At 42.9% G+C, this 12,500-nt stretch overlaps 2 protein-coding genes across 2 annotated transcripts in view; both read left to right on the top strand.

The window, feature by feature from the left end:
• LOC310790483 (protocadherin alpha-3-like) overlaps positions 1 to 12,500 on the top strand; it is a gene marked incomplete at its 5' end in the record, with an annotated part of 213,351 nt that overhangs the window by 91,341 nt on the left and 109,510 nt on the right. The gene's annotated exons all lie outside the window — the stretch shown is intronic.
• The window catches only part of LOC310790771 (uncharacterized protein), a gene marked incomplete at both ends in the record, with an annotated part of 9,747 nt that continues 3,164 nt past the window's right edge, over positions 5,918 to 12,500 (top strand). The window contains 3 exon segments of the mRNA XM_083652501.1: positions 5,918 to 8,303; positions 8,306 to 8,311; positions 11,206 to 12,107. Of these exon segments, the coding sequence (XP_083508627.1) occupies positions 5,918 to 8,303; positions 8,306 to 8,311; positions 11,206 to 12,107 (3,294 nt within the window).

The following is a 12,500-nucleotide window of genomic DNA, read 5'->3' as shown; positions in this document are numbered from 1 at the left end:
AAGTTAGGGGAGGTATAATAGTGAATCAATTATGATGCAGCTCTGGGGAAGCAGAGATCTATCGACCCTGCCTTTGTCGCTAGGCACAATGTAGAGCCAATCAGAGTGTCCAGTACAGTCATTCTAGCCAACCAATCAGAGATTTCGATGCTGTTACCAAACCTTACTGAACAACCAATCATGTTCACAGGTTTGATCAAATGGTTGGTCTGCTGTTGCAAAGGACACTGGCTGTTTGTAAGCTACTGCAGTCGATTTGCTGGGTTGGGTAGAGTGAATAGAATGAGTAACACATGGCATTCTCAATTAGCTATATACTGTATGAGTGAAATTCAAGCATACAAACACATCCTCTCTCTCTGTCTCTCTCTCTCTCTTTCTCTCTATCTCTCTATCTCTCTCACACAACACACTTCCTCTCTATTTGTCTTTTTCTCCCTCCTCCTCCCTCTCCCCATCTCTCTGTCTTACTCTCACACTCTCTAAAACACACATACACACATCAAGTCCACATAACTGAGAGAGATGGGGGGTTAGGGTTAGCTTGTTTGTGTGTCAGATGCTCTCTATGCATTTCCCCTGCAGCTAAACTCCTCACTGCATGCGTGCTGTTGGATTCAACGCTGCAGCTTCAATAACACAACACACTCTGTTGACTTAGGTAATGGTAGCATGGCTGGTCTGGTTTTGGCGTGAGTAGTGATAGCATATAGGTTCCACATATTAAGACATGCCATTAGTCATCAGAGGGCCCTTTACACAGTAGTATGTATCTTCTTAAAGTATCTTCTATAAAGTGACATGATATTCTACTGATGGGGTGGGCAGTGTCATTGTATCAAATGAGAACGATGTGTGGTGGGCACTGTTGAAAACAAAGTGGTTGAAACATCAGCTATAATGTAGAAGGCTCTGGGAAATGGTGCAGAACAAAACATGGCATATAGATAGTTTATTAGGAACAGTGGGTGTAGGAAGACTCCATGTAATAGGTTAAAGCCAAAGTACTGTCATGTCTCTCCAATTAAGCCGTTACAACTCATCACTCCGTCATTGGAGCAATAGCCTTGGCAACAATAGCATGCTGTTGTCTCTGCTTGTTATTTTACAGTAGAGTAAGTAATTGTGTTTTTTTGGGCATTGTGCTGCTACTTTCCAAATGAGTGAACAGTGTGTTGGCGTGTCTCTAATGTGTGCAGGGGCACATTCCATATTGTTGTGTGCCTGTTTTCATCTTGTTGCAGCTCATGTTCCCCCAGACCCGCCCCTGTCCTACTTATTCCAGGGACCAGCGGAGGCGAGTGCAGATTTGGAAATAAATTATTAATTGGTAGTTGGATTAAATACAAGAAGCAATTGCTCTCTCATATTCTATTTGTGTGTATACCTACATCTCTGGGTGTGTGTCGGTGCATGTATGCAGATTTTGAATTATGGTAATTATTTTTGGTTGTGAAAAATACATTACAGGAATATCCAATTTGTTCAGTGATTCTAAATATCATGTGTGGTAGATTGATATGCATGTAATTTTCACATTTTGGAAATTCTGATCTCATGAAAAGATGATTACATTTCCTTCTATTTTTATATTTTCCTTTCTTCCAAGAGGCTTATATTTTCCTCCCCCACTCGTTACTGCAACCTGCTTCCTCCTCTGCTTTCATTTCACTCTATCTTCTCTCTCTCTATGACATTCCATTCCACTGTCTTTCTCCCCATCTATCCTTCTCTTTCCCTCCCTCCATCCCTTCTGCTGTGTCAGATAACTTAAGTCATTAGTGTACTACTGCATAGGGTGCGGTTCTAGTCACGCTGTTTTTACAATCCAGTGCTGCGGGAGCCATATTACAAAAGTGAATATGCAGCTCAGACAGACACACACAGACAAGGTAACAGTTATGGAGGAATCGATCTGACCAATAGGCATAATAAACCCTGCCTGTTTGGGTTTCCATAATGGCGGTGTAGCACTGGAAGCTAGTTATTGAATCAAGAAGGCAACCTCCACATGGTGTATGCTGCCCCCTCATACCCTAATTAGCTGAACTCCCCAAACACAAACAACACAGTATGGCATCAGTATCTGTCTACTCCACACAAAGCAGGAGGAAGTCTGTGGACTACAGAGGAGAGGGGTGGGGTGTCTCCAGAGCCCTGGCCCAGAGAGGGTACAGGGGGCTGGGCATGACTGAGTGAGAAGGTCAGCCTCTCTGTGGGGGTGGAAAGAGAAACAGGCACTGCTGCTAAAGCGGACCTGTCATAGTGAATATGCTGCTGCAGAGCTACATTACCAATGTATGAGCAGTGTGTGTGTGCGTGTGTGTGTGTGTGTGTGTGTGTGTGTGTGTGTGTGTGTGTGTGTGAACATGTTTCTGCCTGTCATTATGCTGTGATCTGTTTTGTTCAGTGAGACACTGCAGTGTGACTGGGAACAGTATAGATAAGAACTCTGTCTGAATAGACGAACACTATAAAAATGGATTGGCGGTTCAATAGGAATTGTGTTACCTTTCACAATATCCACTGCCTTTTCAGCCCATAGCCTGTGTATTACAGTAGTGTGTTGCTCGTGTGTGTGTGTGTGTGTGTGTGTGTGTGTGCGTGCGTGCGTGCGTGCGTGCGTGCACACATGCATCATGTCGGCCCATGAGATGGCGTTGCCATGGAGACGAGAGAGCTGTGCAGAAGGAGAGAGGAGAAAAGGGGTGGGGGGGGGGACTCGCCTTGGAGCATGTTCCAACACCCTTCCCCCATCTACTCAATGCACTCACACAGATGCACAGTATGGCACACACCCCTAAACATACAATTGCTCACAGGCAAAAACACATACTGATAATTTCATATTCTACAAATATTTTCTAATGTAATATATATGTATTTGAGTACTGACTGGCAGCCCTTTAACAATGCAGAGAACACACCCCAAACCCCCCCCCCCCCCCCCCCCCCTCTCTCTCTCTCTCTCTCTCTCTCTCTCTCTCTACTCATGATGCCACAAAGCTCTTGGTCTCCCCCTACCAGTTGTCCTTGAAACTCACTCACGAGAGGTAAACAGACCGACTGGCAGGCAGACTAACATGCACACAAGTACGATTAATCATGCACCACTTATCTGTTCAGGGACCAAATTGTGCATCTTTATTTAACCACCAATTATTCACTATTAATTATTCAGCGCATTCAATTATCATATCCTCAGGAAATGTGATTTTCATCAATGCATATGGAATTCACGTGTGAAAATGGGACTGGAAAATTGCCTCAATAAGGTTGATTTTACCCACTAATTCACTGTAATATGGCAATAGCACCCACCAAATTGTCTGTGTGTTTGTACAGTATCATCCGTTGTCTCTGCAGTAGTGTGTGAAGTTGCTAATTGATTCATTGACCCCTCTGCGGATGCTAGCCAGATGGAGTAGGCCAGCTCAGCTGTCTGTCAGTGGAAGAGGAGAGGATGCGGTGGCTCTGTGTCATCAGCATCTTTCACACTTCCGTGTCAGGATCAATGCTTCCTCCACATGGCCTATAGTGGGCATGCTCAGTAAGAGGGCCTGGCTGTTTTCTCAGGGTGGAGTCAATACAGCCTCCAATGTCACCCATACATGTGGGCCATGCAGTGCTTACTGTACTCATGGATTATGAATCGAAACATCACCATAGCTTTTTTTCTTTCTGGGAGAGCTGTATGTATGGGAGGATAGTGCAGGCTGACTGGCTTGTACATTTGCCCTACAAAATAGGGTAACAGGGTCAGCAGGCCACAAGGCATGGCAAGCTGCCTCCACATCACCTGTTTAAAATATAAATTATATTTGCACCGCCAAGTGTAAAATCGTGCATGTCTAGTATTTTGTGTGTGAGAAACGTATGTGTTGTTAGCTTGGCCTGCAGCAGTCCTGTAAGGTCAGCGCAATGCAGTAGACAGAGTGACCTACAAATAAACTATGAATCACTCAGTTCCATCATACACTGTCTAGGTCTAGAAGACCAGGTGGTTTGCATAGGCTCTCTCTCCCTGTGTGTGTGTATGTGTGTGTGTGTGTGTGTGTGTGTGTGTGTGTGTGTGTGTGTGTGTGTGTGTGTGTGTGTGTGTGCGCGCACATAGTCTTGTGCATTATGCTCAGTGTCCTTAGGGAGACAGCTTTTATTTGGCCATACATTATGAAAATTGCACGCAGAGGTCATCCTTTGTGAGCTATTATTGTTATTACGTTTTTGGAGAAGAGACCGTGACTCAGTATGTGAAGATTATTAATATTTTCAAATCAAATCATGTTTCCTGGGAATGGAAATAGGACAGGAGTTTCTGCATCCTGAGCTTAATCCTGGGATTACAAACAAGGGAAGGTTCATAAGCTCATGACTACTGTCTCTGTGGGGATGTGGGTAAACACCAGAATTCACCAAAATACCCCACAGCAGACAAAATGTCCCTCTTGTGTCCATGAGTGGAGTAGAATAGGAAGGCCCTATGGATCTAATACATTTAACATGTAAAGGTCATGTAATGAAATAGATCAAAGAGAGGGAGACATGGGTGCAGTGAGATGGAAAGGCTTATTATTTTCAAAACTTTCTGGTCAATGTTTACTAATACCAATATATATAATACACTACTGTGAGTTATGAATTAATTCCTTATTTATACAAGTTTCTAGTCTTTCTCATTTGAAGTTTGACATTATAAAGAAAGGGTTGACTGCGGCAGACAGATGAGACACCAGAAGAGCTACTGGAGAGGTGAAGAAGATGAGACTAGGCTATCACATAATAGAAGCAGAAGCTACAATGAGACCAGGGCTGGTTCATTTTCAAAACTGAACAAAGCTTTGGCAACTGAACATACATGTCTTGGAGCTTTACTCCTGCTCCTGAAAATGAAATAAAAAAACGAAGTTGAACGAGAACTCCGATTGTAATAATTGTGTTTATTTAGATTTCATGTTGTGGAAGGCTATGGCCTACACCTGACCAGAAGCTTTTGGTAGAGCACACCGCGTCACATCTTATTCATTTGATTTTACTCTGAAATAAGTTGAAAATACACATATTTGATGTCAAGCCACATAAAAGCCATGATCTATGGGAAGCCTGGTTATTGTCATGTCATGTTCATATTGTGAGACCAAGTCCTTGACTTGCTTTTATAGTCGCTAATTCTTGACTGAAATAAATAGATGTAAAAAAAAAAGCATGCGAGGGAGGGAGAAAGATGTAGAGATATGCTGTGTGTGTGTGTGTGTGTGTGTGTGTGTGTGTGTGTGTGTGTGTGTGTGTGTGTGTGTGTGTGTGTGTATGTGTGTGTGTGTGTGTGTGTGTGTGTGTGTGTGTGTGTGTGTGTGTGTGTGCGTGTGTGTGCGCGCATGCGTGCGCGCGTGTGCGGGCGGGCGTCAAGATCACATACATCCGAAAGACGGTTTTGGCAATACATCCAGACAGAAAGTGCTCTCCATTCATGACACGCTCTGCGGCTCGTGTGCTGTCCATGGTGCTGAAATGCCTCCAGCCATAATAAACACGAACCATACTATATTCTCTACCTTAATTATGTTGTTTGGTTGGACAGATATATTATTGTCGTGTCCAGAAACTATATGCTTGATATTATTTAATATAAATTTTCATGAGAACTTCATTGCTTTTTTTAATACTCTCTGCACGTCACCTCTTTTACCACGTGGCGCCACTGTTGATCCATCGGAGTGAGCGCTACTGGCTGGCCCCTCCTGTTTTCAGATAGGGACGTTTCTGAAGGCTTTGTTATAACGAAGGGCGAGGGAAGAACATATTCGTCTATACCGTATAAAGCTCGCTTCGACTGATTTCTTCCTTAACCTACTGTCTAAAATATTTGACTTGGATTGGCAATTTGGATTTATGCTTTGTTCAGGCTGGATATCCTAGAACTATGTCTTTGCCGTGTAGATGGAGTTCTACTGGGATATATCTAGTGCTATTTCTGCTGGATCTTTACTGGGAAGCGGTGTCTGGACAGCTCTCCTACTCCGTATCAGAGGAGGTGAACCCGGGGACTTCGGTTGGAAATATCGCTAAGGATCTTAGCCTCAATGTACAGGATTTGGACGCCCGTATGTTTCAGATTGTTACCGGATCAAAGAGAAAATACTTCGAGGTTAATCTTAAGACTGGCGTTCTCTACGTCAATGAGAGGATAGACAGAGAGGAGCTTTGCGCAAAGGAACCCAAATGTACAGTAAGTGTAGAGGCCGTGATAAACAACCCATTGAAGCTTTATCGTGTCGAAGTAGACATTTTAGATGTAAATGATAATGCCCCATTGTTTACAGCTAAATCACAGAATTTAGACATTGTAGAAAGCACTTTACCGGGAGTGAAATTCGCTTTATCTGAGGCAACTGATGCAGATGTGGGGAAAAATGGAGTAAACACATACAAATTAAGCCAGAATGAGCATTTCTCTTTATCAGTGCACAAAGCAGGGGAGAGTGTGTCTGCCGAGCTAGTGCTGCAGAAAGCTTTAGACCGAGAGAAACAGCCTGTGATCAGACTGACTCTGACCGCTGTAGATGGAGGGAATCCTCCGAGGTCTGGTAGCTCACAGCTTGATATTAATGTTTTAGACATTAATGATAACCTTCCAATATTCAGCAAATCTTTGTATAAGACTCAAATTCCCGAAAACACACCACCAGGCACGACAGTTATCTCCGTGAACGCCACCGATGCAGATGAAGGAATAAACAGTGAGATTGTGTATTCCCTGAGAAGCAAAGATCAAAACCACATACTTGATATATTCGAAATTGAACGTGAAACGGGTACCATCACGGTAAAGGGAAATATAGACTATGAAGAAAATAAGGCCTTTGAGATCCGTGTAGAGGCCAGTGACAAAGGCCAGCCACCGATGTCTTCTCATTGTAAAGTACTCGTAGAGGTGGTGGACTTGAATGACAATGCTCCTGAGATCACTGTGACATCACTACTGAACACGGTGAAAGAGGACGCTAATGTAGGCACTGCTATTGCTCTTGTGTCAGTTCTCGATACAGATGGTGGCAAAAATGGTGAAGTGAAATGTGAAATCACAAACAGTAACGTTCCATTCAAACTCGAAACAAACTACAAAAACTATTATTCATTGGTTGTTGATGGGTCCCTAGACAGAGAGAGTGTCTCTCAGCACAACGTGACCATCACAGCTACTGATGAAGGAACTCCCGCTCTCTCCAGCACCAGTGTTATTACTGTGCACATTACTGATGTCAATGACAACGCACCTCGCTTCACAGAGCCCGTGATTAATGTTTATGTGAAAGAGAACAGTCCAGTAGGAGTAATTATTAAAACAGTGACTGCAATTGATGCTGACGTTGACCAGAATGGCCAGGTGATCTATTCTTTTTTAGACAGGAATAGTAACTCACTGCCGCTGTCTACAATGGTAAACATCAACTCAGAGACTGGAGATATAGTCAGCCTGCAGTCTTTTAATTTTGAGGAGGTAAAAACGTTCCAGTTTAAAGTTCAGGCCACAGACTCTGGTGTCCCTCCTCTCAGCAGCAACGTGACGGTGAACGTTTTTATCCTGGATGAGAATGACAACAGTCCCGGGATCCTCGCACCCTATTCTGAGCACGGCTCCGTTAACAGTGAGAACATTCCCTATTCTGCTGAAGCGGGCTACTTTGTGGCCAAGATCCGGGCTGTCGACGCAGACTCTGGCTACAATGCGCTGCTTTCTTATCACCTCTCTGAGCCCAAGGGGACCAACCTCTTCAGAATCGGAACCAGCACCGGAGAAATCAGGACTAAGAGGCGAATGAGTGACAATGACGTGAAGACGCACCCCTTGGTGGTGTTGGTTTGTGATAACGGAGAGCCCTCCCTGTCAGCTACTGTGTCTATTGATGCAGTGGTGGTTGAAAGCACAGCTGACATCCAGACTCAGTTCAGACACGTGCCGATGAAGGAGGAGAGCTTCTCTGATTTAAACCTGTATTTGCTGATCGCCATTGCGTCTGTGTCAGTGATCTTTCTACTGAGCCTCATCAGTTTAATAGCTGTCAAATGCCACAGGACAGACAACAGTTTCAGCAGGTACAGCGCCCCAATGATCACCACCCACCCTGACGGGAGCTGGTCTTACTCGAAATCTACTCAGCAGTATGACGTGTGTTTCAGCTCAGACACGCTGAAGAGTGACGTAGTGGTTTTCCCCGCGCCGTTTCCGCCTGTAGATGCGGAGCTGATCAGTATTAACGGAGGAGACACTTTTAACCGGACTCAGACTTTACCCAGCAAAGAGAAGGTAAGCCATGCCTAATTTAATTCGAATATTTGTATTTCTTCCTAACCCGGTCTCATAACCTGCAAAATACCAAACTATGCTGTGTAAATTATTATTATTATTATTATTATTATTATTATTATTATTATTATTATTACCTTTATACCTTAGACATGGTCAAAGAGTTTGAAGAATCCTTTGAAAATGCATGCTGAAAACATCAAGTGAGTTCACGCTTCTTAAGCAGTTCGTATTTAAATGGCGCTCTCCATGGTTCTGAACCGTGTACCCTTGCACCCTTTGTTTTATGTACCATTCTGTTGCAAAACAAACGTATATCCATTTTATTTTCTTAGTATCCTATTTTAATATCTTATATTTAAAGTATGGCCAATTCAATTTATTTCTTGACAACTGGTTTTGTAGTGGACAATAAATTGTCATATTGTGTTTTTGTTCAAATAGAGAAGTAAGACATAATTGAAGACGTAGTGGTGAAGTGATATAGGCCTGTAGCCCACTCCTCAGTCTTCCTTTGCCGCATCCATTGTCACTCCATTGTCATTTGAGTGTATATCGCTGTCCATGGTGCTGAATCTAAGCGTCTGTGTCGTATTAAATCTCTTATGTGGCAATGTCTTCGTCGGTAGTAAAAAATAGTTCACTATCCAGTGTGTGTGTGTGTGTGTGTGTGTGTGTGTGTGTGTGTGTGTGTGTGTGTGTGTGTGTTCATAATTGACATGTGGTGTTTTGCCTATAGGTAAAGCATCACTATATGGATACCGTTTTTGCCCCATTTACTCTCCGATGTGATGAAAAAACGGAGAAAACGTATTCTCGTGTTCTTTGTTGATCTTAAGCCTCCTTTATGTAAAATGTATTTATTTATTTGTTTGTTTGTTTACTTATTTATTTATTCCCAATTACAACGGAACCAAAGTCATTCCTGCTCTTTGCTTGGATGTTCGCAAAGCTCTTGCATACTGCTGGGGACGGGGAAATCTAACATATTATGTTAACTTATGCTAGATGATCAGTTGGATACAATCCACGTTAATGTTCCCTTATTTATTTATTTATTTATTTATATATTTATTTAGTAGTTTGCCATTAGTTGCACTGATTTTAACAGATGGTTTCAAAACAGTGAAGATAATTCCATTGCAATTGTTTGAATGTAGTTATTTCAAATGACCACATGGGGACATTGTAGACCATCACATTTGGACGTTGTGTTCTCTTGGTCGGGGCTCCTCCCAGATTCAGAAAAGGATGATGTTTCTCCAGTGCTTTGTTACAAAGGGCGAGACAGAACGGTACCGCGACCCATTTTCCTGCTGGCTGTTGAAATGCATAGACGTTGAATATGTGTATTTATCTCTCACTCAATCTGGATATTTTTTATGGAAGTGGTCGGATTTGGACCTATGCTTTGCTGTCATAAGGAATTATGCATTTACCGAGCAGAATGGGCCCTTTTGGGATATATCTGGTTTTGCTCCTGGATTGTTACTGGGAAGCGGTGTCTGGGCAGCTCTCCTACTCCGTATCAGAGGAGGTAAACCCCGGGACTTCTGTTGGAAATATCGCTAAGGATCTTAACCTCAATGTTCAGGATTTGGAGTCCCGTATGTTTCAGATTGTTACCGGATCAAAGAGAAAGTATTTCGAGGTAAATCTAAAGACTGGTTTGCTTTATGTCAATGAGAGAATAGACAGAGAGGAGCTCTGCACTAATGAACAGAAATGTTCTCTCAGTGTAGAAGCAGTTATTAATAATCCATTAAAACTGTATCGTATTGAAATGATCATCTTGGATGTAAATGACAATTCACCATCATTTCTCAGTACATCACAGATCATTAACATAACCGAGAACACAATAACAGGAGTGAAATTCCCCCTGCAACCTGCTCACGATGCAGATGTTGGAAAAAATACTGTGAATACTTACAAGCTTACTCAGAATGAATACTTCTCTCTCGTTACACATAAAGGAGACAGTGTTTCTGCTGAATTAGTGCTCCAGAAAGTTTTAGACAGAGAAATACAACCTGTGATTAAACTCACACTGACTGCCATTGATGGAGGAACTCCAGCTAAATCTGGTAGTATGACTGTTATAGTTAATGTGTTAGACATCAACGATAACCCTCCTGTTTTCAGCAAGGCCCTCTACAAAGCCAGTCTTTATGAGAATGCACCACTTGGCACATCGATAATAAGTTTGAATGCTACTGATTTAGATGAAGGCCGAAATGGAGCAATATTCTATTCGTTCAGTGAAATTGGCCGGGGGAAGAATGCAGATCTGTTTTCTATAGATGCAAAAACAGGAACTGTAACAAATAAGAAAAATATCGACTTTGAATTAAATAATGCTTTTGAAATTCGGGTCCAAGCCAGTGATGGGGCTTCTTCTCCGATGACAGCACATGCCAAATTATTGATTGAAGTTTTAGACGTCAATGACAATGCCCCTGAAATTTCAGTGACGTCACTATTACATACAGTGAAAGAGGATGCCCCGACAGGCACTGCAATTGCGCTTGTTTCAGTTCTTGATAAAGATGGAGGCAAAAATGGAATGGTAAATTGCGACATTAATAACAATGTCCCTTTCAAATTAGATTCAAATTATAAAAACTATTACTCGTTGGTGGTTGACGGTTCTCTGGACAGAGAGACTGTCTCTCAGTACAATATCACCATCACTGCTACTGATGAAGGGAACCTCCCTCTCTCCAGCACCAGCGTTATTGTAGTACATGTCTCAGATGTAAATGACAACAAACCTCGATTCTCAGACCCAGTAATCAATCTTTATGTTAAAGAGAACAATCCAATCGGGGTTGTTATAAAAACAGTATCAGCAGGTGATGCTGATGTTGAACAAAACGCCCACGTGAGCTACTCATTTTTAGACAGTAATAGTAACTCACTGCCGCCGTCTACAATGGTAAACATCAACTCAGAGACTGGAGATATAGTCAGCCTGCAGTCTTTTAACTTTGAGGAATTAAAAACGTTCCAGTTTAAAGTTCAGGCCACAGACTCTGGTGTTCCTCCGCTCAGCAGCAACGTGACTGTGAACGTTTTTATCCTGGATGAGAATGACAACAGTCCCGGGATCCTCGCACCATATTCTGAGCACGGCTCCGTTAACAGTGAGAACATTCCCTATTCTGCTGAAGTGGGCTACTTTGTGGCCAAGATCCGGGCTGTAGACGCAGACTCTGGCTACAATGCGCTGCTTTCTTATCACCTCACTGAGCCCAAGGGAACCAACCTCTTCCGAATCGGAACCAGTACTGGGGAAATCAGGACTAAGAGGCGAATGAGTGACAATGACGTGAAGACTCACCCGTTGGTGGTGCTGGTTTGTGATAACGGAGAGCCCTCCCTGTCAGCTACTGTGTCTATTGATGTAGTGGTGGTTGAAAGCACAGCTGACATCCAGACTCAGTTCAGACACGTGCCGATAAAGGAGGAGAGCTTCTCTGATTTAAACCTGTATTTGCTGATCGCCATTGCGTCTGTGTCACTGATCTTTCTACTGAGCCTCATCAGTTTAATAGCTGTCAAATGCCACAGGACAGACAGCAGTTTCAGCAGGTACAGCGCCCCAATGATCACCACCCACCCTGACGGGAGCTGGTCTTACTCTAAATCTACACAGCAGTATGACGTGTGTTTCAGCTCAGACACACTGAAGAGTGACGTAGTGGTTTTCCCCGCGCCGTTTCCGCCTGCAGATGCGGAGCTGATCAGTATTAACGGAGGAGACACTTTTAACCGGACTCAGACTTTACCCAGCAAAGAGAAGGTACGTAATGCCCTTTAAGTCTTGCTCGGACATTCAAATGTAGAAATATGATATACTTTTCCTCAAACCGACCCATTATGGGCCTTGTTGCATTCGCACACATGCAAAGCCATGGCGGATAGGCCTATGTCACTCTCCGTGGTGCTGAAAGCCGAACTCAGACTTTACCCAGCAAAGAGAAGGTACCTGGTTTAATTTGAACATTTGTTATTTAGCTATATAATTAGCCTACAATTTTGTGTACATTTTGGTTGGAATCACTGCCCCTGTCCATGGTGCTGAAACCAGGCATAACTTTTTTAACTGTTAAAATCTCTTTTTTCAGTATAGGCTATAGTTTTCTAAGTCACATGAATTATTATAATTATTATATTGCCGGAGAACACGTTCTCA

Source organism: Poromitra crassiceps, assembly GCF_964638095.1.
Source record: "Poromitra crassiceps genome assembly, chromosome: 15".
NCBI classification, from domain to species: domain Eukaryota; kingdom Metazoa; phylum Chordata; class Actinopteri; order Beryciformes; family Melamphaidae; genus Poromitra; species Poromitra crassiceps.
Note: the sequence above shows the minus strand (reverse complement) of the source record. Positions and strands in the feature narration are given on the sequence as shown.